The sequence below is a fragment of the Solanum pennellii genome, chromosome 1 (assembly GCF_001406875.1).
Source record: "Solanum pennellii chromosome 1, SPENNV200".
Lineage (NCBI taxonomy): Eukaryota > Viridiplantae > Streptophyta > Magnoliopsida > Solanales > Solanaceae > Solanum > Solanum pennellii.
The window spans coordinates 80,637,381-80,664,208 of NC_028637.1; the positions used below are offsets into that span (position 1 = coordinate 80,637,381).

The following is a 26,828-nucleotide window of genomic DNA, read 5'->3' on the forward strand; positions in this document are numbered from 1 at the left end:
TCAAGGAAATCGCTGCATAGGCAGCAATTTCTTTTTTTATTTGAATTTAGAATTCTATTTGAACTCAAACATCATTCAGATTTAAATTCAATATAATATCATTTTTTTGAAAAAAAATATTTTTGTTACCTTACTTATTCTTAATTTTTTTAAAATAATGCATATTTTGTTATAAGCTATATATTTGAATTTCAAAAAAATATTATAAAATATTTTTTTTATAAAATTGCTGCTTTAAATTTTTTTAAAAAAAAAAAATTATAATCGCTGTCTCGGCGGCGATTTTCAAATTTTAAAAATAATTTTTTTTTTTTTTGAAAATTGCTGCCTAGGCAGCGATTTCCACATTTTAAAAAAAAGATTTTTAAAATCGCTGGCTAGGCAGTGATTTAAAAAAAATAAAAAAAAAAATTTGAAAGTCGCTTCCTAGGCAGCGATTTCCATAATTTAAAATATATATATATTTTTTATAAAATCGCTGCCAAGACAGCGATTTAAAAAAAATATTTTTTTTTTTGGAAAATCGCTGCCTAGGCAGCGATTTCCTTATTTTTTAAAAAAAAAAATTAAAAAAAAAATTTTTTTTGGAAGGCAGTGATTTTCTTATTTAAAAAAAAAATATAAAAAAAAAATCGCTGCCTAGGTTGCGATTTCAATTTTTTAAAAAAAAATTCACATTTTGCAAAATCACTGTAGTGGCAGCGATTTTGCTTTTTCGGTGGAGTAAATCGCCGTTGTTCCAGCGATTTTACCGTTTTGGTTAATATAAAATTTTATATACCGGTTTAGAATTTTTGTTAATATTTTGTACCCTTTAGCCTCCGGCCCCCAGCTAATGTGCGGTTTACAAATAAGTAGTTTAATATGAGCAAAATAATGAACATTCGGATTTGATTTTTTGAAAATATTTAATAGATTTTTAGCTCTTTTAAGCACATCTATAGTGAATTTTGAAGAAAATCATAAAAACTTATTATTATTCTTGGAGACTGGAGGGGCAGAAAGAGTGGATCCAAAATCAAAGTGAGAATATGTTATAAAGTGAAGATAGATAAGTGGTTGAACAATAATAAGTAAAGGTGACAATTAGAATAAAGACACATAATAACCTTATATAAGTTAATATTGTATACACTAAGCAACCATGTTAAAATGTTAAAATTGCCTCTTCTATATAAGAAAGAAAGAAAAAGAAAAGAAAAGAGAGAAGAGAAAAAACTAGCCAAGCCAGCAAAAAAAATTTTAACTAAAACTTTACAAAGGCAGCGATTTAAAAAATATATAAAAAAAACTGTCAAAGCAACGATTTTCATGAAAAAAAATTCTATGAACGCGCTGGCATGACAATAATATTAGCGAAAAAAAGAATCGGACAGCGATATTAGCAAAAAAAATTGCCTTAAGCTTATATGTCTCGATTTCCCATTGTACATTTTATAATGAGCTACGCACATAATAATAGTCTCACTATCACAGAATATGAAAATGACTAGCTTTCCAATGAATTCTACTTGGACTACTTGTAAACCTTGAAAGTTTAGCAAGGGCAAATGTTATATCAGGTCTAGTGTAGTGTAGTGCATACTTAAAATGCCAATTGTACTTGCATACTCTAATTGAACCACTGTTATTACATTATTTTTCGTAAGCTTTACACTTGAATCACATGGAGTATTAGATTCTTCTATGCTAAATGATTGAACTTGTGTTAATTATTTTATTAATATAGTGGGCTTGTGATAAAGTCACTTGTTTATTATTTCTCTTGACTTTAATGCCTAAGGTAATATCTACTTCATTCAAATCTTTCACTATAAAGACTAAAGTTAGAATATTTCTTAGTTTAAGATATTTTAAGCATGTTTGTACCAAAAATCAACATGTCATCTACACAAAGACAAATGAAAACTCCATAGTCTTTTGTAAATTTGCAGTAAATACATATATCGTTATGTACAAATTCATTTGATAATATTACATCATCAACTCAGTGTTTTGATGATCCTCACAAATAGAGGGGACCTGGTCCCTGACAGAGTACTCTCTACCAGATTCAAATGAGGTACAACTGTAAAGTTGTCATGTCAGGTGGTAGATGAAAATACAGTGTCCTACAGCAATAGGAAGAACGAACGAGATTGTCTCTTTCAGTGGCTCACAATGTCAGTGGTAGTTGAGGCGCCAACGTACTGAACCAATCAGAAGGAAGAGGTTGTTTGTCCAACGGTTAATAACTCTTTATGGTTGATACTTTCAACATGACAAACAACATACTAAGTTCATTCATTCAACAAGAGAGAGAGTCAGCAAGTCTTTGTCAAGAACTCAAGCATCAAAGAACGCAGCAAGGGACCTGGTCCCGTAAAGTGTGCGTACGTCAAAAAGACGAAAAGACAGTTGTCAAAAGGCTGCCCTGCCAACTCTGATGTGGTTGGTGCATAGCCTTTGAGAACAGCAGGCTCTCAGCAAATGGCCTTGTCCCATGGCCTTGTCCCAAGAGTTTGTGTTCATTTGTGAAATTAGGTCTTAGGCCTAACTCACACCCAAAAGCTAGCTCAAAGGGAGGAGGATTGCCCAAGCGTTATAAGGAGTCCACCCATCTCATTAACCACCGATGTGGGACTTTTGTCATTCTTTAAAACATTTTTATTATATTATCTTCCCCTTCAACACAAACTCAAGATTTGGCAAACAAAAACTTGGATATTCTCTGAAAAATTCATAAGCTTGAAAAAAAGGTCATCTTCAAGGAAGAACAATATTCATACTCAACAAAGAGACCTAATAGAGTGCTGAAGCTTTCTTGTTGATTTTGAGTTGTGTGTATATCATTTTATAAGTTCTTGCAACTTGAAAATTCTCAAGACACTTGCAAAGACTCGCTTTCAAGAAGTATTCTCCGGCAAGCACAATAAGGACCTGATCAAGTTGCAAGCATCAGAGCGTGTATTAGGAGTTATACTTCCGTGCATATATTGTAAATATGTTCCTAATTTATAAAGGATTCAGATATTTGCTTTTGGTTTGTAAAAGTATAAATTAGTTAGAGTTAACTGATTTAGTGGGCAACTTGTTTTGTTGCTAAGTCAAAATTCTAAGTCATCTAGGTGGGATCCTTTAGTGGGCAGTGTCGTATTTGCTTAGTCAAATTCTAAATCATCCGGAGCGTGGTGGTTTAGTGGGCGGTGTGGTATCCGCTTAGAAAAGTCTAAGTTATCTAAGGGGTAATAGCTTAGTGGGCGGCGTTGTATCCGCTTAGGCTCTTCAAGTAATAGAGCTATTACTTGGTTGTGAGATTAATAACTTTTTCTCACAATGATGTAACCGGGTCTCACTTTAGTTTGAGAAGATTAGTGAAGACGGTTAAAAATCCTGTGCAACAGGTCGTAGTTTCACTCCCTTAAGCAAGGAGGTTTCCACGTAAATTGTTTGTGTTGTGTTCTCCTTACTATTAGTGTTCCATATTGTTTTTGTTGTGTCAAGGGACCTACTCCATTGACTGACAGTGGATGCCTACATTTCATCAATTGGTATCAGAGCAAGTGCTCTCTATCTGATTAACACCAAGTGAGAGATTTCTGCGAGAAATGGCAGCTCCACTAAGTCTTGAGGGTCCTTACGTTCCTACCAAGGAAGTGAAGGATGGAGATCTAACTCAAGAGGTTCCCAATTCTAGAAGAGAGTATGATGAAGACCAAAAGAAGGAGAAGTCAGTAGTGCTAAAGGTATCTCAAAATGATTCTTCTGAAGATGAAGAGGAGATGACTTATTTGACTAAAAGTTTTCAAAAAACATGTAGGGTGTCAAAAGAAGGCATACTCCAACAGAACCACAAATGCAAACGACCTCTGCCATAAGGGTGGAAAGCTAGGACACTTTATGAGAGACTTTGAGAGCCATAAGCATGAATGTCAAGACTTTAAAGGAAAGCGAAGGGACCAAATCCTTGATCGTTCTAAGGTAAAAGCTAATGTTGATCAGGTGGTAAAGAAAGTCTTTGCAGTATGGGAAAATGCATTTAGTGATTTCGAATATGATATACACAGAAAAATGATGGTCTCATTCTCAAAGACAAAGACAAAAGATCGAGTCCGATTAATGAAGTAGATTAGAACAAAGATGCAAAAAGGGACAAATCACTTGCTCTTAAGGTGTCACAAAGTGAAGTACCTAAACTAGATGAGAACATGGGCTATCTCACTCAAAGATTTCAAAAAATCGTGAGAAAACCTGGAACTCTCATGAAGAAAGGAAATCTTGACGCTACAGACTCAAATGATGTGTATTTCAAGTGTGGTAAACTGGACCACTTCATTAGAAACTGTCCTATGCACAAGGCTGAGCACAAGAAATGCGTCAAGTCCGGAGAAGATAAGAACAAAAGGAGGGATCAGGTTCGTGACAAGTCAAGTAGAAGAGGAATTGTTGATCATGTTGTGAAAAAGGCTCTTGTTGTCTTGAATAATTCCTAAAGTGACTCAGAAGAGTCAGAACATTCTGAAGATGCATCCGTGCTTGTAGTCAAAGATGGTGAAGATGTGTTTGATGCCATGTTCGCTTTCATGGCAAAGGCAGATGATGAATATGTCAATAAAAAGGTAACCTTATCTGACTTCAAGCAAAATGTGAATGTTTTTTTCATTATAAAATTGAGAAAGCTAGTTGTTGTACTCATTGATGTAATCAATGAGCTAACTACTAAGAAGGATCCATTGAAAAATAGCTTAGAAATTTTTCAAGATAAAAAAATTGCTATGGTTACCCAAATATCTGATATTGAGAAACAAATGGATGTTCTAGAAGCTAAAAATCTAGAATTGAAGGAAAGATAAAAAAAAGGGTGACAATTATAGTTCTAAAGGAAAGAACGAGGTTGGCAGCTTGCAACAGGAGCTTGAAAATAAGTTGCACACTGCTGAAATGAAGATGAACTAGGCTCTAAAAAGAAATTTTGTGCTGGAGAGGGACCTAGTCCGTGTAAAAGAGGAATTAAACAAATCCCTCAAATGGACCACTTCCTATAAAATGCTTACAAATGTAAGTATTCAAGGTTTTGTGAGAAGACATATTACCATACAATCCTCACACCAAAAATGTTGTTGTTGTAAACAAGCTACAATATTTGCATTGCGGGAGAGATAGTTAATTGAAGAAAGAGTGTCCAGCCTGGAAGAGATCTCAAATAAGTTCCTCAAACTATTCTCAACGGAAGAACAGGCAGAAGAAGGGACCTGGTCGTGCATCTGAGCCTAAATTGAAGAAAATTAGTCTTCCTCATTGGACAAAGAAATCCCTTATCACTCCTTTATCTGGTTACTGGAAACTCTGATTAAAGTGGGTTCTCAAGGCTAACAAGTGACGTGGTATGCAGGTGAGAGGAAGTAGCAGCAGTCCATGTTGTTTCGAATAGTGGATGCTCAAAACACTTGACTGGAAAACTGAAAACTTCCGCTCTTAAGGCACTTCAAGGTGGAGGTGTCTTATTTAGCGATGACAAGAAAGGGTATATTCTTGGTGCATGCATGGTGGGGAAATCTGTGAAACATACCATTGAGGATATTATATGTAAATGGTTGACGTAAAATCTTTCAAATGCTTCATAGATTTGTTATAAACTAAATTGAGTTAAGCCCTTATGAGATAAAAAGGTGTTCATGTGATCTTTAGATTAGTCAGGAAGAATTAAGCAGCTGCAAAATAAAGAAGTTTCTGAGATAGAAGAGCTGCTTCAGATTCAGAGAGATAGGCTAACTAGTGAGTTTGTTAAAGAACATCCTTTTCATGAATCTAGTGAGCTCAAGGAAGCTAATGCAGATGATGAACCTAATAAAGGACTCGGTCCTGTAGACAAGGCTGAAAAAAGATGATGCAGTTCAAACTGATAATGTGAATTGTGAAGGAATATGGTGATGTTGATTATGTCGGTATCATGCTGATAGAAAGAGAAGGAATGAGTTATTTTATGAGCTCATATCTTATTCATGAGGAACAAAAGATTATATAGTGTTGCTTTTTCAACAATTCAGGCAAGGTATGTAGCTAATGCAGACTAGTGTGCTCAAATCATGTGGATCAAACATCAGCATGAAGTTCTTAGAGTGGTTACTCAGACTATTCCTCTTCTATGTGCTATCACGAGTGCTCTCATGAGTGGTCTCATTATGGCTAAGAACTCAGTCCACCATAAAAGGACTAAGCATATTTATGTGAGATGTCACTTTCTGAAAGATCATGTTGAGAAAGGAAATATCAGCCTGAATTCGGTAAGATCAAATCAATGATGTCTTCACAATATCTTTGAAGAGGGACCTGGTCCGAATAAGCAAATTAAAGTTGGGGATGCTGAAACCGAACTGAATGGATCCTGCCTGCAAATATCAACCCTCTCATGACTATGCAAATAGACCAGGTATCCTTGTTTTTCAGTTATGTATGTTTTAGCAAATTCAGTCTCATACCTTTTGTAGGTATACACACATGGAAAAAGGGCTGAATGAAAACGGAGGTCAGGACAGATCTAGGCAATTCCATTCAACCTACAGAGATGGACCTGGTTCGTTCTCGAAGGTTAGCACTCTTAATATTGCATTTTGTATTATGCATGAGAAATGTTGAAATTGTCACTTGTCTGTCATCCAGGTATCTGTTCGTTGAGTCATTTTGAATACCAAGATGACACTCTCTTTCACATGATATCCCCTTCCACTTCCCTTGTACTCCATATTTCTATCCATATCCCCAAAAAACTCCATTTCCCCTTCCAAAAATCAGAAAGTTTCAAAACCCTCTTTTTTTAATTCACTCAAAAACACTTCAAATGTTTGAATCTTTTGTTCCTATTGGATAATTTTTTGTTAAAAGAAATTTTCGAGTGTGAAGAAAGACCACGTCCAGTAAACAAAATGAAGAAGGTGGAAAAGATGATGTTCAAAAAGGAAAAGGTTGATACTCTAAGAATTCAATGTATTATGAATAGGAGGGTGTCTCACTTTATATAAAAAATTGAAAAAAAAAAGAAAATGAAAAAAATGAAATGGTCTCTTAGTTGACTTATTTATATCGGAGGCCTTAAGTAAGTTTCATCTTGCTAATCTTTCTGTCATGAGAAACTCAGGATTGATTTGAAATCTATGGCAGCTGCTCTGGCCAACAGGGATACTAAAATAGTTGGTTGAAGGCTTAGCTTCTGGAGGAATAATCGGAGGGACCAGGTATAACAAAACAAAAAGGTTGGCAACAAAGCATGTTCAACCTTAAGAGAAGCTTCTAAAAAACCATGCTATGGATATGTTTTACTAATTCTATTCTTTCCATCCCTTAATCCTAAGACATTCCTTCTCTCTCTAAATTCCCGTGTCAATCCTTTTTTCTCTTTTATATCGACACTCAATGGATATTGCCTTGGTTCCCATTCATATGATGTTTGCAATGATTCGATGGCTGATCTTTTATTTGTGAATGAAAAATGTCTTGTCTCTACTAACTTGTTTCCTTACTTTATGCATTTTTACTCATGCTCAGTGTTGCCCAAGTGGCCCTGCATTTTCTTGAACTACATTTCTGGCAACTTGATTTACTGCTTCTACCCTTTTTTATGATGTCAAAAGGGGTAAGATTGTTAAGGTATAAGATCAATGATGACGGTTTGGTATGCGATTAATGATGACATGGTCTAGTATGAGATCAATGATGACATGGTCACGTCAATAGAGGTAAGAAATATTGCTTGAAGAAGACATGGTCATGTCGATAGGGGGAATCAATAGTATCTACTTGAAGAGATATATGGTCATGCCGATAGGGGGAATAAATGTTAGATATCTGAAGAGGACCTGGTCCTTTCGATAGGGGAAGAAAATGTTTGTCATCATCAAAAAGGGGGAACATGTTATTTTGATGTTTGATGATTTGACAGTTCAGAGATGATGAAACTCCAGTTGATAGGGGGAACTGGTGAAAAAGTATGTTATCATCAAAAAAGGGGAAATGTTAGTTCGAACTTGATATAAAATGTTGATGATTTAACAAACTTATCGATCTAACAAGGAACCAGATCCTTGTAATTGGGACTGCTGACAATGAAATAAATGAATAACATTAATGTGAGGAATATTTGTTTTTAATCATCCAAAAAGGGGAAAATGTTATATTCTAAGTGTTCTGATGATCCTCACAAATGTAGTGGACCTGGTCCCTGGCAGAGTGTTCTCGCCCAGATTCAAATAAGGTACAACTATAAAGTTGTCATGTCAAGTGTTAGGAGAAAAGTGCAGTGTCCTACACCAATCGGAAGAGCAGACGAGATTGAGTGGCTCACAAATGCAGGGACCTAGTCCCTGGCAGAGTTCTCCTCGTCTGATACATAATGGTGTAAAGTTGTCATGTCAGTGGTAGGTGATGCGCCAGCGTACTGAACCAATCAGAATGGAAGAGGTTATTTGTCCAACGGTTAATAACTCTTTATGATTGATACTTTCAACATGACAAACAACATATTAAGTTCATTTATTCAAGAAGAGAGAGAGTCAGCAAGTCTTTGTCAAGAACTCAAGCATCAAAGAACGCATCAAGGGACCTAGTCCTGGAAAGTGTCGGTACGTCAAAAGGACGAAAAGATACCTGTCAAAAGGCTACCAACTCTGATGTGCTTGGTGCACACCCTTTGAGAACAGCAGGCTCTCAGCCAATGGTCTTATCCCAAGAGTTTATGTTCATTTTTATATAGTCTCTTCTCCTTCAACATTAACTCAAGATTTGGCAAACAAAAACTTGGATTTTCTCTGAAAAATTCATAATCTTGAAAAGAAGAATATCTTCAAGGAAGAACAATACTCATACTCAACAAAGAGACCTGACAGAGTGTTGAAGCTTCCTTGTTGAGTTTGAGTTTTGTGTCTATCTTTTTATAAGTTTTTGCAACTTTAAAATTCTCAAGAACACTTGCAAAGACTCGCTTTCAAGAAGTATTCTTCGGCAAGCCCAACAATTACCTAATAAAGCTGCAAGCATCAAAGTGTGTCTTAGGAGTTATACTTCCGTGCATATATTGTAAATTGTTCTTAGTCTATAAAAGATTCAGATATTTGCTTTTAGTTTGTAAAAATCTAAATTAGTTAGGGTTAACGGATTTAGTGGGCAACATTGTTTTGTTGCTTAGTCAAAATTCTAAGTCATCTAGGTCGGATGGTTTAGTGGGCAGTGTTGAATCTGGTTAGTCAAATTTTAAATCATCCGGAGCGTGGTTGTTTAGTGGGCAGTGTGGTATCCGCTTAGTGAATTCTAAGTTATCTAGGGGTAATATCTTAGTGGGCGGTATTGTATCCGCGTAGGCTCTTCAAGTAATAGAGTTATAACTTGGTCGTGAGATTAATAACTTTTTCTCACATTGATGTAACACTTTTGCTTGAGAAGATTAGTGAAGACTGTTGAAAATCCTGTGCAACAGGTCATGATTTTACTCCCTTGAGCAAGGAGTTTCCACCTAAACTGCTTGTGTTGTGTTCTCCTTACTGTTTATAGTTATGTATTGTTCTTGTTGTGTCAAGGGACCTGCTCCATTGACTAATAGTGGACGCCTACATTTCCTCATCTTCATTTAAACATTCAATTCAATTTTAAAATCCAATTTGATGTAAAAAAATCATATATAGATGTCAAGGATGGAAGTATTCTAATAGATGTTTATCTTATTACTAGAGCATATGTATCAAAGTAGTCAATATCTTCCTTTTGAGTAAAGTCTTTTGCAACTAACCTTACTTTGAAAGCTTGTATAGTACTGCTTGTATTATATTTTCTCTTAAATACCCACTTACAGCCTATAGGCTTAGACCCACTAGGAAAATTAACTATAATCCAATAGTGAATCCATTTCATTATTAATCGTCTCTTTCCTAAAGGCAACATCTCTTGAAGATATAGCTTCTTGAAATGTTCTAGGATCTTCTTCTATATCAAATAGATATTTGATTACAGGCTTTAGTTCAATCTCGCTCCACTAGAAAAGTGAACAATTTTAAGATATACAACTCTTTTGTCAATTCAGGACAATACAGGTGTTATAAAATTCGAGAAATAATTGGAGGACTGCTACTTGATTGACCTCGAAAATAAAGAATGATTGGACGAGCTCTTACTCACTCCTAGCGAACCTGTCCTCCACAGAATACTCAATGAGGTGGGATCCATGGGAACACATGAGGTCCATATATCTCATCTGAAATTATTTTTCGCCAAACTATAATTAATCAACACTTTATTTCTTAATATAATATGTATTAAAACCATCCGGAATCATTTTCCATTGGATATAAATATTTTCTTTTAAATTATTTTTTTCATAATACCAATCTTGTGATTCATGAGGAAAATTTGCACGCATAATCACATTAATAAAATAAGTTTGAAATGTAACAAGTATATAAAAATGTCTTATATACTTGAGTAGATCTAACTATTGGTGAATATTATTATTGAAGTGGATGGGACATACCTCAAAATGACAAATGATGCAGCATATGGATTCACATCTCTGCTAAATAAAGAATAGTGTGTCAAGCTATAGGCCCTTTTTAGGAGTTGAATAATCTGAAAAATTGTTTCAACTTATTATGCAAAATGTATGCGCACGAATTATTATATAGTTACATTTTACTTTATCCAACCCAAATATACATATCTACATATACACCTCCATCCATTATAATGTGAACCACAATTTCATATTGTAAATTAAAAGGTCAAATCTCTAATCCAAAAATTAAAAAGAGGAAGAAAAGATAGATTGATCTTGATGAGTCCAATAATTTCTATATATATACACACATACGTGCGCGTATAAATTAACCATAATTTCTGAATTTCGAATTTATATCGATCTTTGAGAGTTCTTCATTGGTCATATGTAAAATAAATGAGGATAGTTATTATTTTGTGTTACGACTATCATATAATTGAATTTCCTATCTTCTGTCAATCTCTTATCGGAAGTTTTTCCATATGCCCTATAAATTATAATTAGGCGATGGCCTTTTAAGGCTTCATATTCTTTAATTATAAGTTCACACAATTAATGTTTTAGGATGCTAACATTTTATTCAATTAAGTAGTGAGTATATAAGTCAAAGCATCCTCTCAATAGACAAATATTGTCCACAAAAAAAACGTGGAAAAGAGGTTAAGAGTTTCAAATATTTTTGAATTCAACGTTTTAATATTCATTATGACAAAGAACTAGATAAATTATTCCTTGAGTGCAAAAGTTGGTAAAGAAACAAAAATAAGATGCCTCCTCGTGCTATATTTTTTTTTATACATGTATATATTTTGGTCGACAAATGATAAAAACTTCAGAGTAAATTCCTAAAGAAATAGTTGGACATATATGTCTACAAATAAAAAGATATCAACATATATAAAATCTTTCTATCCATATCCACACTTTTTACATATAAAATAAAGATAATCACAAAATAAATAAAACTTACTTGATTGAAGTAGCACCTTATACCCAACTATCCAAATTCCTAAATCCTAACCCAAATACCCATAACCCAATTACCCAAGCCAATTTCCCTAAATTGATAAATCCCTAAATTAACATCATACAAATTACTAACACTGAAACCTTCTTCTTTGAAACACACCGACCAGTCCACTACCGTCGAGCGTCGTTCGTCTACCAGTCACGCCGTCAAGCTGCCAGCCACCACGCTGTCCTTTATTTCCTCAGCAGCTTTATCTACTTTCTCCTTAAGCTGCAGCTTTTCTTTCTTTGAAGATCCCGCATTACTACGCAACACAATTAGCTTCCGAAGGTAATGGTGCATACGATCAATTAAGAATCCGAGAAACAGAGAAAATTCTGTGTGATATGTGCCATTTAAATGCAGATAAATTAGCATAAAAGGAAATAATAAATGAATAAGAGAACTCGAAAAATACAAAATTCCAGTAGCATGCATATTTTTATTTGTCATATGTAGTGCCTTTTTTCAGTGGTTAGTAGATCTATACTTCAGACTGAAGTTATGGTTGCAAGACCGAAAAATCTAAATCCATTTTGACTGCTGCGTAGGAGGAACAACTCTTAGACTTGCAAGTAATGGCATGTTCTTCACTCAAACAATTAACATCATTTTTTGTGCTCTTGCGTTTGATTTTATTATTTGTTTTCTTGTAAGTTGTAACAAAGCTGAGGGGCGAGGGCTATTGTGACTTTGTGAGGCCTGATCCTTGTGACTTTGTTGATTGTTGTTCTTGTTGTTTGTTGCACTTTTGTATAGATGGCACAAACTGGAAGTAAGGGAAGTGAAGTGGAGCTTCAAATGAGAGCATACCTTACACCTCATCTCCCAGTGAGGTTGAAGTTGATGTTGATACTTCAAAGAAAAGAAAAACCATGGAACCTAGAGCTAATTGTTGGAAGCATTTTGAAAAGTTCACCGATGAAAATGGAGCTAGTAAAGCCAAATGCAAGTATTGTGCAAAAGCTTATGCAGCTTCTACATCATCTAATGGTACGTCATCAATGAATACTCATATGAGAACATGTCCTAAATTTCCTCGTGACACCGTAGATAAAGGTCAAAATCTAATTAATTTTCTACCATCTTCAACGGGAGCAAAGGAAGGGGTCATTAGCACTTGGAAATTTGACCAAGCACAAAGTAGGAAAGCTTTAGCCAAAATGATAATTTTTGACGAGATACCATTTAGTTTTGTTGAGAAAGAGGATTTTAAAAACTTCATGAGAGTTACAATGCCGCAATGTCATACTCCTTCTCGTAGAACTGTGACGAGAGATTGTTATGAACTATACCTTGAAGATAAAAAACTTTTGAAGAAGGTTTTCAAAGAAGCACGTCCAAGATTTTGTCTTACAACAAATACTTGGACCTCTATACAAAAAATAAACTACATGTGTTAGACAGCCCACTTTATAGATAGAAATTGGATTTTGCATAAAAGAATAATAAATTTTTTTCCTATTTCTAGTCATAAGGGCGTGGATATGGCGGCTTGCATTACTAATTGTTTGCTTGAATGGGGTTTGGATAATGTGTTTACTATTACAGTTGATAATGCTAGTTCTAATGATGTTACTGTGAAAGAAATGTCTAAAAAATTGAGCAATTGGGGAACTAACATTATGGATAGTGACCATCTTCATGTAAGGTGTATGGCACATATCCTTAATCTTATTGTGCAAGATGGGTTGAAGGAAATTGGTAAGTCTGTCAAGCTAGTGAGACAAGCCGTGAAATACATTAAACAATCTCCCGCAAGACTTAGAAAGTTTAAAGAATGTTGTGAATCTGAATCGATAACTTGTAAGAAATTATTATGTTTAGATGTTCCTACTAGGTGGAACTCTACATATTCGATGCTTGATATAGCACAACTTTTGGAGCTTGCATTTGAAAGATATAGTTTTTATGATATTGGATACTTGAATCATCTTCGTACCTTTGGTTCTGATTCTTCTGAAAACAAAGATGGAACTATTGTTGAAGATGGAACTAGTGTTGAAGATGAAATTAGTGTTGAAGATGGAACTACTGCAAATATTCTTTCAAGTGTTGACTGGAAAAATGTGAGGTCAATGGTGAAATTTCTTGAAACTTTTTATGTACTTACTTTGAAGGTCTGTGGTTCTAATTATGTCACTAGCAATACACACTTTGTTGAAATTGCTGAACTTAATCTTATTTTAAAAGAGGTGATGACAAATGAAGATCGTAAATTTGAAAGAAATGGCGGAAAGTATGAATGAGAAGTTCAAAAAGTATTGGGGTGAACCACAAAAAATGAACAAGATGATCTTTATTTCATCTGTATTGGATCCCCATAACAAGCTTGATTATGTTCCATTTGCAATTGTGGATATGTTTGGAAAAGAAGTTGGGGAAAAGCTATGTTCAGAAGTGAAAAAATACATGAACAAACTGTTTGAGTATTATGTTAAGAAATTCCCACAAAGCTCTTTACATGTACCAGCTTCACACACTTCATCTGAAAATTCATCAAGTATATCTAGTATGAGTGGTTGTGGCAACTTTGTAAATAGAGGGAGAATGAGAAGGAAACAACAATTTGAGAAGCATAAAGAAGTCAGTGGAAGTTCAGGTAATAAATCAGAATTGGAAAGATATCTTGCGGAAGATATTGAGCCAGATAGTGATGACTTTGATATATTAATGTGGTGGAAAGTTAATGAGCCGAGATTTCCTATTCTCGTGGAGATGGTTCGTAATGTGTTAGTCATTCCCATTTCAAGTGTCGCATCAGAATGTGCATTCAGCACAGGAGGTCGTGTTCTTGATCCCTTTAGGAGTTCATTAACTCCTAAAATTGTGCAATCTCTTATTTGTGTTCAAGATTGGCTTAGAAGTGAGTCTTTTCCAATCAATATTGAGGAAGATTTAGAGTATCTTGAACAACTTTAACTTGGTAAGAATTTGATATTTGTATTACTATATTGAAAATAATTTTGTTACTTGTGTTTCTTAACAACTAACAAATTCTTTCATATTTTTTTAGATTTTGCTTGTAGTGGGACTGAATCTAGTATAATTGATATATAGTTGCAGCTTGTAAGTTCAACTATCAACTAGTGATGTGTGGTAACGAGTAAGTAAAGAACTTATTTACATAACTTGCTTGATAGTTTTATATATTCTATTATGAAATGTAGATCATTTGTCTAAACAGTTCTATTTTCTCGCAGGTCCATCAATGTTTTGTTATTTTCTTGGTTGCTATCTGCTAGAACTTGGGAGCTATTGCAATGGAGGTTGCAAGTTGCAACGATGTTTTGTTGGTTTTCTAAATCTCTTTGTTGCTGGAAGTTGCAATGAGCCATATAATGATGACTTTAGTTTGTAACTAACCCTATTTTAGTGATGGACACAAGTTTGTTGAACTTTCTAGTGTTGTTGTGATGTTGTCTTGACTTTTGATAGTTTTTTTATTATTACTGATTGAGTCGATATTTAGTTATCACGATGGCCGTTTTACCTTTTTTGTATTAAATTTGATTAAATCAAAACCTAACCGAAATAAACCGAATCGAATTTATAATAATCGAACCAAACCGAATTTATTTCGATTTTGTTTGGTTTCATATTTGGCCAAACCGAAAACCAAAAAACCGAACCGATATTTACGAGCAGAACCGAATCGATCAAACGCCCAGGCCTATGTACAATACATAAATAAATATATAAATATAAGAGAATAATAAAATAAAATAGTATAATTTAACTTGCTTGTGGCACAATTTTTTATGTTGTGTTAATCCTCTCCAACTATCTCTTCTAAATAAGTGTATTATAAAGAAAGAAAGAAGAGAGAGGAGAAAAAACTAGCCAACGCAGTTTAAAAAAGGGAAAATTTCATTTATGACAAACTTATTAGATGAAATAACATTAAATGGGTATAGTTTAAGTTTTAGGTATCTTTAATTTTGTATACAATATTTTTTTTTTGTTTATAATTTATTTAAAAAAAATTAAAGTGAAGTGTAATTGTAGCGTTAAACAGGTTAACAAAAAATTTAGATAATGCCACAATTTAAGGTAAACGTCTAAAATTAAATTTTTTACAAAAAAGAATCTTACAGCAATTAAAAGACATTAATTATACAATTTTCTCTTGTATATACAAATTTGAATGCATGTGTCGTCGTTTGTGGGTTGAGATTTTTATATATTCGTAGCGTAATTATATATATGATTTTCTGGTTTGTTTCTTGAAAAAAATGATTTGAATATATGGATTGTATACGGTAAAAATTTATGTATTCTAGTATTTATATACAAATTACTGCAATAATGTAAATATTCAAAATGTATATTAATTTTGTGTACACGAAGGCCTGTGAAAAAATTATATATATTTATGAAATTTGAGTAGTGTGTTTAGTTTCATTACCTGTAAAATAGTTGTATAGGATACGTTTTGTGTTTTCTAATATTCATAAACAAAAACTGCAGTAATGTATGTATTACATATAAAACTGTATGAGACAATTATGTACAGGTGATGAGATTTTATTTTTTTAGATGCAGTATTTGTATATTAGCAAACCAAGGTCAGTGTAATGTAATTTTGTTATTACTGATTAAATTGGTTGTATGAAAATGTTATGTTAGTTGTATATAAAATAAAATTTTGTTTGTAAATTCTACAGATAATGTCTTCATTGGCTATTTTGGTTATGCATTTTGAAAGATGGGATTATAGAGGGTATAGTGTTTAAGGAACAAGCAACATTTCTTGAGTTTTATACAATTGGTATTGATATGAATTATAAGATATTGAAGATTGAATATAAAGTTGAAGAAAGCAATAAATCAATGGTTATACACAATGACATCGGTGTCAGGGTGTACGTAATGCTTAAAAAGGCTCACAGTAATTTTGTTTGTATTTGTAATTCTTTTGGATACATCTACAAATTATTTTTCCTGTGTATTAGTATGTGTAGATGAATATGATACTTAAACATGTCAATATACAATTGTCTAAACAACTTTGTATATACTACATTAATATACAAACTTAATATATACTTAACTTCAGTTAATTGTATAAAATTACTAAAATTTACAAATTATAATGAACAATTATAAGTCATAAAGATAACTAAATACACTTGACCTTTGTACATATATACAAACTATAATTACAAAATATATATAATTGGGAGCCTTTAATATACAATTAAACACTACACCAATTAACTTAGTATACAAGTATTATGTACATAACTTAAATAATTTGTATAAACTAATCCGAATATACATATCCCAATAAACAATTACAATATAATTTAGGGATAAACTATACATCTACTTAAAATACTTTTTTATGTCTTTCGTTTATAGAACTAAGGAAATATACATATGTCTTTCGTGTATTAAACATGCAATATACTATATACAATTATGTGAATATACAAAAATTACTTAAATAGACAACTTAAGTATATTGGCACATAAGTAACAAAATATTCTATCTAAAATTGTATTTTAAGCCACTACCTCGCTATTTTGATGTTCTTCGGTCCCGTTAATTTCAGATTCACTATCCTCTGAATTACTGGTTATTGCTTTCCTCTTTGTACCTTCTTCGACAATTTTAATGCCGCTAGCTATGACGTTATCAATAACTTTTTGAACTGCCATTGGTTCATTTTTTTTTTCTCTTGGATCTCAATACTTCCATTGATTGTTAATCTTGAACTTGTTTGGATTTTGCCATAGACCCTCCATTAACCCCAAAATCTTGAGTTAAACCCAGAAAACGAGGATAAATTGTCAACAAAATTGACATGCAATGGCATACCTCTGGTATTCCTCATAGATGAAGATGATTCATCCATTCTGATTTTGAAGAACTTATAATCTGATAAGAACGATCGATTATTTTAACAAAAAAATATGAAATAACTAAAAAGCACAATACATATACAATTGTTGAAGAAGGAAAAAAATAAAAAAAATGGATTCACGGCTAAATTTTGGCGGTTATCTGTGAAAGTAGAAATCAATACCGGAGGGAGAAGTGAAATTTTTGCCAATTTGAATTTCATAATCGGATAGGAGTGATTATAGGAGAAAGAGGTGGAATAGGAATAGGAGAGATAACATTGATTTGTATAAAATTATATACAATATCGAAATAAATATTTTTACGATTGGTTAAAATATAGGTGGTGGGTCCCATTAATTATGGCAAAAAAAAATATAATTATATAAAGTAAATAAATTAAACTACACCCTTATTATATAATTCCTTAAGAATGTTTGCCATCCCATGTAATTTTCCCTTAAAAAAATAATTAAGTAAAAAGTTGCAGGGCAACGATTTAAAAAATATATATATAAAAATTGCCAAAGCAACGATTTTCATGAAAAAAATTAAAAACAAATTCTATGAAAGCGTTGGCACAGAAACGATACTAGCGAAAAAAAAAAGAATCGGAACGACAATGTATCAGAGGGAAATCGCTTCGACAGTAGCGATTTTGCCCTTTTAAAATTTTTGGTAATTTTTTGTTTTTCTTTTTGACTTCGAACTCCAATTATTTATATATATATACACACATGTGCATGCACGTATAAATTAACCATACTTTCTTAATTTTAAATTTATCTCAATCTTTGGGAGTTCTTCATCGGTCATATATAAAATAAATGAGGATAGTTAATATTTTATGCTACAACTATCGTATAATTGAATTTCCTATCGTTTGTCTATCTCTTATCGAAAGTTCTCCCATATGCCCTATAAATTATAATCAGGCGATGGCCTTTTAAGGCTTCACTTCTTTATTTACAAGTTCACACAACTAATGTTTTAGGATGCTAACATGTCATTCAATAAGTAGTAAGTATAAAATTCAAACCAATATCATCTCAATAGACAAATATTGTCCACCAAAAGAAACGTGGAAAAGAGGTCAAGAGTTTCAAATGTTTTTAAATTCAACATTTTAATATTCATTATGACAAAGGACTAGATAAATTATTCCTTGAGTGCAAAAGTTGGTAAAGAAACAAAAATAAGATGCCTCCTCGTGCTATATTTTTTTTTATACATGTATATATTTTGGTCGACAAATGATAAAAAGTGATTCAAAATTTTGCACTAGTACTTAATAAAGTCCTCCATTGTATAAAATATAATCAATCGTTTTGAAAGAAAGCTTCTTTACACTAAGCTAATATGTTATTTCCCTTTCTTAGATCAAGAATAAAAGGTTAATCTTTTAGGGTATATAGCTTTAACTAAGCTGAATAAAGTTGGTATCACTTTTTTTTTTTGTTTTTAGATTAAGCTTAAAAAGCTTTGAATTATAACAACCTTATGTGTGAAAACTTAGATAGAAAGAAGAAGAACAAAAGAATATTTGGCCTTTAAGCAACCTTTGTTCCAAGTAATTCTAAAACTCTTATCCTCTTTATGGGTGATTGTGAAATTAAAGTTGTATATATATTTTTTTGTAGAATTCAAATTTGTTTTCCTATTGTTGCACAATGGCTGTGACTCATGCTGATCTTGAACCAAGTCGCCCTAGCACCAATTTAGGTAGCAAAATGGGTGCATTTCTTATGGTTTTGTCAATACTTCTTGGCCTCTTTTGCTTCATTCTCTCCCTCATTGCTGAGGCTACGCGTTCTCAGGTACGTTTTAATTTTGTATGGCCATATAAAGATATTTATATTGTACCATAATGTTCCGAGTTAATAAAATCACGCATTTTTTAGACATGTTACCTATAGTTATCTTTTAGATGTAGTAATTGTTAAAAGTTGTTTACATTATCATCAATGTATGGAATTAAGTTAGACTATAGATTTTTTCTCAAAAATATGGACAAATTTTGTTGAAATATGTTTTGTTCATATTCAACTTATATTCATTAACAGTTTAGAAGTATGAATAAATGTAGATCTTTAATTTATTCTCGGGCACGTTTTAATTTCTTTTTTTGATTCATCTTGTATATAATGATGGTATAAAGATTTTTTATACTACTAGTGTGTTTTAACTTGTTGTAGAGATGCTCCAAATTAATAAAATCATGTATTTTTTGGACACATTACCTATAGTTATCTTTCAAGTTATGAAAAAGAGTTTACATTGTCATCATTGTAAAGAATTAATTAGTTAGACTATATTTTTTCTCAAAAATATGTACAAATTTTCTTGTTCAAATTTAACTTATGTGATTGAGGTTTGTAGGTGAGAATGAGAGGTAAAGATGAATGCACATATAGTGGTAGTGGGAAGACACCTCTGTTGTGTGCTAGTGCTGCTTTTTTTGTTCTGGCTATTGCTATGGTGATTGAGCACACTTACTTGTTGATTGTTGTGAGCAAAACAACTCCTCCTCATGTACTTTATTGGGATCCTAATTCCCCATCTGTCAAAACTCTTGTTTGGCAAGCTGGATTTTTCTTTGTTTCTACCTGGTACGTATGTGGCACCTTTTCTTTTTTAGTAATGATCATCGTCGATAAATAATCTTCCAAGAAAATGTATGACATGTCTAATAGGGTAGTTAATTAATGCATGCATGCTGTGTTTCAATCTTAAACAGGGTTTCATTTGCTGTTGCGGAGATATTATTACTAATAGGGCTAAGTGTTGAGTCCGGACACCTAAGACACTGGGAAACACCAAGAGAAAGTTGTTTAGTACTTGGACAGGGGTTATTCTCTGCTGCTGGAGTTTTTGGCCTATTGACAGTTTTCTTGGCTGCTGGTTTATACATCACAGCTCTCCGTGCACAACGACTCTTACTTCATCAAGAAAACATTAGTCGTCAAATCCTGGAGACCTCTATGCTTTTTGCATCTCCGCCAAGATCTCCTCGAACAATCATTAGACCTGTTCCTAATGAAAATCCCATTTTAAGAACAGATCAGAGTAATATTGAACATGATACTACTTCACTAGCACAGTACTTATCTGACTTTGACAAGTACTTGCACTTGGTTTGAAGGAAACCACAACATATGAGTACATTGTAAATGTATATACTATGTGTGATCTTGAATGTGTGGGCAGAAAATCTTGATTCCACTGCAATTCATCATGTAGCTGAGGAAAAAAAACATATAGCGTGTGTTATTTCTGTTTCCTAACAAGATTGATTTGTATATAATTTTTACCAATCTTTTTTTGGTTTATGGACACAACTGTTTCTAAGTGTAACTACTTCACATTCTTCATATTGATACCAAAAAACAGTTCTATGTAAAGGGGGCTTTCACTTTTATACGATTACTCGTTGTAGGTGTTTCTTAATATCCTGAAAATAAGATATGATACCTACATAATGATAACTTGGTAATCATGTGAAGATATTTATACTATGATTCCAATTTTCCATCACAGAATTGACTAATTACTACTATCTTCAACTTGAAACAAATATATATATATATACCATGAGGCTTGAGCCAAATACAATGGTGTTACGGATATGCTTCACAGATAAAGGAGCAAAAGACTTTTCACAGGTCTGGAACAAAAAAATGATAGGCAAAACCATGTTTATACAGTTACAAGAACATCTTCTGGTTGATGAAAACTCGTATCTGCAACTATAGAATCAGCGTAACCAGTTGTGAATCAGCACATTGTTGCATTCTTTTCTTTTCACAAAAACTGTACAACTGCATCAAAAAGCCTGAAATTGGAAGGAAAGGAATAAGAAAAAGATAAAACTGTTTTTTTTGTAAAGTTTGTATTCAGTATAAACAACTCAATTGCAATGTAGTAGTATCAAATGAAAGTATAATAGTCATAATTTGGTTAAGAGTGTCGCCAGTTAATAATAGTAATACGAATTATAACTAATTTGCTTATAGACAAACGCAAGGCACTAGTTACTAATGAAGTTTTCTGGTGTCCTGGGATCACTCATTGGTAATATCAATTAATTCATCGGTAATATCATTAATTCATTGGTAATATCATTAACAAGGAAACAATTACAGTAGTAGTTATGAATACATCTTTTAGCATCTTCAGAAAAAAATCTTACTGATTGAATGATTGTGTACCTGTCATAAAGCACCTCACAGTAGGATGGCTTCAAAATTATGTCCCAACAGGTTTCATCAATTCGCAACCAAAAAAATGCTCCAACTGATCTGACGAGAAAGAGATAAGGTTTGAGCCATTTTTAAAAAACAGACAGTTAACAAAATACACTAAACAAGTCTGGTTGCTTCATGTTCTAGCAAATGAGAAAAAAGCATACCTTCATCGTGCAGGGAAGCATGTCGTAGGCACCACACGTGGTGCATGAGATAGTTTTTCAAATATATGACAGAGATTCTCATGCTGAACCATGGCTTCTAGTATGTTATCATCTGACAGAGAATATGAAGGATTCACCTGGCAAGTATTCACTTCATTCCTAGACAAAAGTACATCTGAATGATACTTTTTCCTCGTCTGTTGTTGGATCTTGTCAACCTCCCATTTTGATATCACTGGACAGTAAACATGCACAACTCTAGTCTGCCCATTCCTGTAAGCTCGACTGATGGCTTGCTGCTCTACTGAGGGATTCCAGAGAACGTCAAGCAAAACCACTCTTGAAGCCCCTACAAGACTTATCCCTTCTGAACATGCTTTTATTGATGCAAGAAGCACTTTTACATCACTCTTAGGGTCATTCAGAGAGTTTATTGATATTTGCCTCTGCTTTACATCAAGTTTACCATCCATATAGAGAATCTCTCGGCCTATAGTCCAGTTGAAGAGAGAATTAAGCTGCTCCTTGATCAGCTTTAGAGGATCAAGTAACTGGCTGAATATTATAACCCTCTCATTCAAGCCATCACAAAGTCTGATCAGTTCAACAGCAAATTTCATTTTTACTCCAGCATTTGGATCCAATCGGCATCCTCTTTCTTTTAACTGGCTTTCTAAGTCAGAGAACTCACTCCTATTTGCCACTAACGAAGGGTGAACAGAGATCAGAGACACCGCATTTTGTTTGTAAAAGGAGCCTGGGTTCTCAGGAATTCTCTTAAGCAGCTTCTTCTGCAAATCTGTGGGTTTCAAGTGTATCACAGTGTCCCTTATACCCGGAAGGCTTTCCTTCTTTACATTTTCACCGCATCGATGAACTAGTGGTGCAATCATATCCCTAAGCTCTTCCAAGGCATGGACATTCTTGTCAATGCAACTGCTAAGAGAAGTCCATTTATGCTCCAAATCTGCAGCAAATTTTGGACTAACTACAGAGAGGGTGTTGTACAACTCTTTGATATTATTCTGGAAGGGAGTTCCAGACAAAAGTATACGCTTCTCTGTTTCAACCTTGCTCAAAGCTTGCCACATAAGACTTTGATCATTCCGAGCAGTGTGCCCTTCTTCAAGGACCAGAAGACCAGGTAATTTGAGAAGTATTTCTCTAATCTCTTTGGCGTAACCATCCCCATCTTCTCCCGTCAGAATCCTGAACAAGTCATAGCTAATTCCCAAGACACTCTTACTTTTAGCCCAGGATCTTAGCTTCACCATGCGTATAAGCTGTGGATCTCTTTTTCCAGCACGGGATAAACAGTGGAAGACACTAACAGTAGCTTCATCTTCCTCGAAAGAGAAATCTTTGTTGTTCAAGTTGTGGAAGGGAATGTCCACCTCCCATTTCTTGAACTCGGCTTCCCAGTTAAGAAGCAAATTGGCTGGAGCTATGATCACAGGCCGACACTTTGGGAACTGCTTCAGAAATGCCTGAAGAAAGACTATGGTCAGACGGGTTTTGCCAGTGCCAGGTGGATGCGAGATTATGCATCCTCCCCTACTACCAGATAGAGGCTCTCTGAGATTTTCAAGGATTATGTCTCCAGCAATATTCTTCCACATAAACTCAAATCCTTCACGCTGATGAGGGTACATTGTTGCTTTGGCATTCATGGGGACTAAATCCCACACAGTTCCTTCCACATAAATAGCAGAATCATCGACTGCAGAAGAATCATAATATCTAAAGCCGCCAGCATCCAAAAGCGATGATGAATCTCCAAAATACTTTCTTCCATACCTCCCTCGGGTTCTGTCAGCCTGCAGATAACATGTCAAAGAATTTAAGAGTGAACAAAAAATAAATTGGAGAGCAGAGTTTATAAAATCAAATGCAAGAATGGATAAAGAATATGTAACCAGGGGTATTAAGTATAAATACAACTGTATGGAGTAAGAAACTATGCCAGACATTTGTCTGGAATCAGCAAAAGAAGTACACGAATGGAATATTACTTTTAGAAGGCTACTGCATGATGGGGAGTTGGAAAGAGTTGTTGAATTTTTCAAGACCTTGGAATGATTCCAAGGGTTCAAAGACACTGAAGATTCACTTATATGGAAGCCCACTAGTAAAGGAACTTATTCTGTAAACTCAGCTTATAATATTCTGATTAGGCACAGACAATCAACTAATCAGTAGCCAGGAGATCCAATTGGAAGATGAAGGCTCCTTTTAAGGTGGTATGGTTTTCTTGGCTAATAGCAAGAAATGCTTGTCTCACACAGGATAAACTTCAAAGAAGTGAATTCCAACTTTGTTCTAGATGCTTTTTGTGTGGAGCTACTGGGGAAAATAATAGTCATCTATTCATTCATTGACCTATTACTGGACAATTATAGCAACTATTCTTGAACATGGTAGAAATCAGATGGTCAGTGCCAGCAACAAGTGTTGATTTGCTGAAATGTTGGAACCAGAATGATGAGGCAGTTAGTCAAAAAAATTGGTGGAAACTCGTCCCTGCTTGCATATGGTGGACCATATGGAAGGAGAGGAACTATAGGGCTTTTGAAGACAAATATAATTTTGTGTTAGCATGTCCATTTAATTGAAAGAGAAAACATTAGGATGTAACAAACTTCAAAAGTTCCACATCCAAGAACTTGTTGCAAATTTCTTAGGCATAGAACCAGCTGCATTGCCCCTATTCTTAACATGCACTATGTCAAGCACACTTCCGTTCTCAATTATCCTAACCGGTAAAAAGCATCTTGTAAATTGGCATGCACATATAGAGCAAAAACTACTACTAAATACAGTTATTAAAATAAAAGATGAATCTGTTAAAGTAATAACAATAGATCTTGTAAATTGTGTTTCTAATTGAAAGGTAAGTGCTTGAAAGGAACAAAACTCTTATACTTACAAAAGAAGGGAAGATATACTTGATCTCCAGATGCACATGTGAACAAACTTTACAAATGAGTCCAATTTGTTCATCTAGAACAAGTTGGTGGTTCCCCATCTGACAGTCACTAACTTTTGGTCCCTGCATTGGCAAAACAGATGAATTTGTGAAGCCAATACATGATTCTAAGGTACACATGTCCATTTCAGCAAAAAGATCTTCAATTTCCTTTTGCCATTCTTGTTTCTCCAGGAGGAGAGGCTCCTCGTCTTCAAACCGGAATATCAAAGGAAGTGGTTCTTTGACAGGAACCTGTTTCTTCTCTTCAGGAGTAGTAATTTTATCAGGATTATCGCCATTTATTATAGAATCAACAACGAACCTCAGAAATTCAGAATCTTTAAGAATCTTCTTCCGAATTCTTCTATCCTTTTGAATAACATCCTTTTGTTCCTTTTGAACAACAGCATTTTGCACCGACTCACCAGCCTCTTCAGACGACGAGGATATAGACCCTTCATCATCACTAAGAACAACGGGTCTACTACAACTTCCACGGTCTAACATTTTCTTTTTGGACTTGGATAGTGAGCGTGGCCGAAGAAGATATGCTCGACGTCTGTGCTTTTCATTCGCAACAGCAAGCTGAGGTACTAGCCTCCCATTTGACTCCTTTTTCCCTTCTTCCTTGGATTTCTGCTTAGTAGAACAGCTCAAATCATCATCTTCTGATTCCATTCTTCCATCATAGTCATTATCAAAACCACTTCTGATATAATCAGATCCTTTTCCCTTTTCATTGTTCTGTTCTGCAACACAATTCAGATCAAGAACATCATCTTCTGATACCTTTCTTCCATCATAGTCATCATCAGAACCACTTGTCATATCATCATAATCCTTTTCTGATGCCTTTACTCCATCATTGTCATCATCAGAATCACTTGATGTTGATGATTCATGCACCCGGTAATCCTTGTCTTCGGGGCGATCATTATCCTCATCACTTGAAGCTTCAGATTCTGACTCAGAAGAATCAGTTGTATCACTAAACTCTTGTTGTGATTTTAAAGGATCAACAAGCTCCTCTGATTTCTCAATATCAACCTGCTCCTCTGATTTACGCGACCCACTAGGACCCGAAGTCCTACACATGCTCGAAGTAGATGAAATAACATCATCTGCTTCATTCAACATACCACTCCTTAACCCAACAGAACCCACATTGGACAAAGACCCTGAACCTGATCCACTATTTACAATACAGTCTGCAGCATCATCCCTAATAAAAACAACATCAGAATCCTTCTCCAAATCATCTTTATCACCATTGTCATCGTCATCATCAGAATCAGATATTTCCGAAGGCCTTTTCATGACAGACTCACAAGTTCCTGGACTTAACTTCCTCTTACCACTGTCCACCTTCTTTTTTCCTTTTCCCAAACTTCTCACCATACTCCCACCACAAGATGTGTTTTTTTCTTCCACCTTCATTCTCTTTTTCCTCACATGATCATCCTCTTCAATATTCACACAAGTAGTAGTAGAAGAGTGAGTAGTATTACCTCTTTTATTCAACTTGTTCCTCTTCTCAATAAACTCAACACAATATTTCAGAAACTGTTGTCTAGTCCTCCTCCTCGGAACAGACGACCCATCCCCTGAATCCATCTTTCTAAAATACTGCACCTAAGTCCAAAAAAAAAATACACAATTTTGTTAATCAAAATGCTAAAGCACATTCACATATTCTCTATAATCACAACAAAAAAGAATCACACAAATACTTACCTGAAGAAAAACCCTTCAATTCTTGAAACTGTAAAAAACAGAGACTGATCAAATAGACGTGACACAAGAGAAAAAGAGATAGGAGGGTGGGGTGTAATTGGCTTTGGTAAGGAAGAGAAAAGAGAGGGAATTTAATTATCATTTTTTTCAATTTTTAAAAGCAGAGTTAAATACTGAAACGGGAACAAGAAAAAAGGGGATTGGGTTATGTTGTTTTGTTTACGTATTAAGAAGCATTTAATGTTTCTACAGCTGTAAATTATAATTAAAAAAGGAATTGGATTACTTGTAATAGAGTCTAATCATATTTGGTAGGTTACAGTTTTATAGAGTAGCTTAATCATT

General features: G+C 34.1%; 2 protein-coding genes and 1 long non-coding RNA gene across 3 annotated transcripts; 2 read left to right on the forward strand and 1 right to left on the reverse strand.

Annotated features, from left to right (window-relative positions):
• Positions 1–14,253: 14,253 nt before the first annotated feature.
• On the forward strand, positions 14,254–14,707 carry LOC114075635. The gene is made up of 2 exons (XR_003576038.1): positions 14,254–14,451; positions 14,542–14,707. It is a non-coding gene; the product is annotated as an uncharacterized LOC114075635 (long non-coding RNA).
• A 4,265-nt stretch (positions 14,708–18,972) lies between these two features.
• Positions 18,973–20,789, forward strand: LOC107029379. Its single transcript, XM_015230782.2, has 3 exons — positions 18,973–19,190; positions 19,753–19,982; positions 20,111–20,789. Exons 1-3 carry the CDS (start codon positions 19,044–19,046, stop codon positions 20,511–20,513), a joined length of 780 nt encoding a protein of 259 aa, XP_015086268.1. The 5' UTR covers positions 18,973–19,043; the 3' UTR covers positions 20,514–20,789.
• Positions 20,790–20,953: 164 nt separating this feature from the next.
• On the reverse strand, positions 20,954–26,592 carry LOC107030445 (SNF2 domain-containing protein CLASSY 4-like). Its single transcript, XM_027912727.1, has 5 exons — positions 26,484–26,592; positions 24,708–26,381; positions 21,782–23,598; positions 21,582–21,671; positions 20,954–21,205 (listed from the first exon to the last, which is right to left on the reverse strand). The coding sequence occupies exons 2-3, from the start codon at positions 26,361–26,363 to the stop codon at positions 21,784–21,786; spliced, it is 3,471 nt and encodes a 1,156-aa protein (XP_027768528.1). The 5' UTR covers positions 26,364–26,381; positions 26,484–26,592; the 3' UTR covers positions 20,954–21,205; positions 21,582–21,671; positions 21,782–21,783.
• Positions 26,593–26,828: the final 236 nt, after the last annotated feature.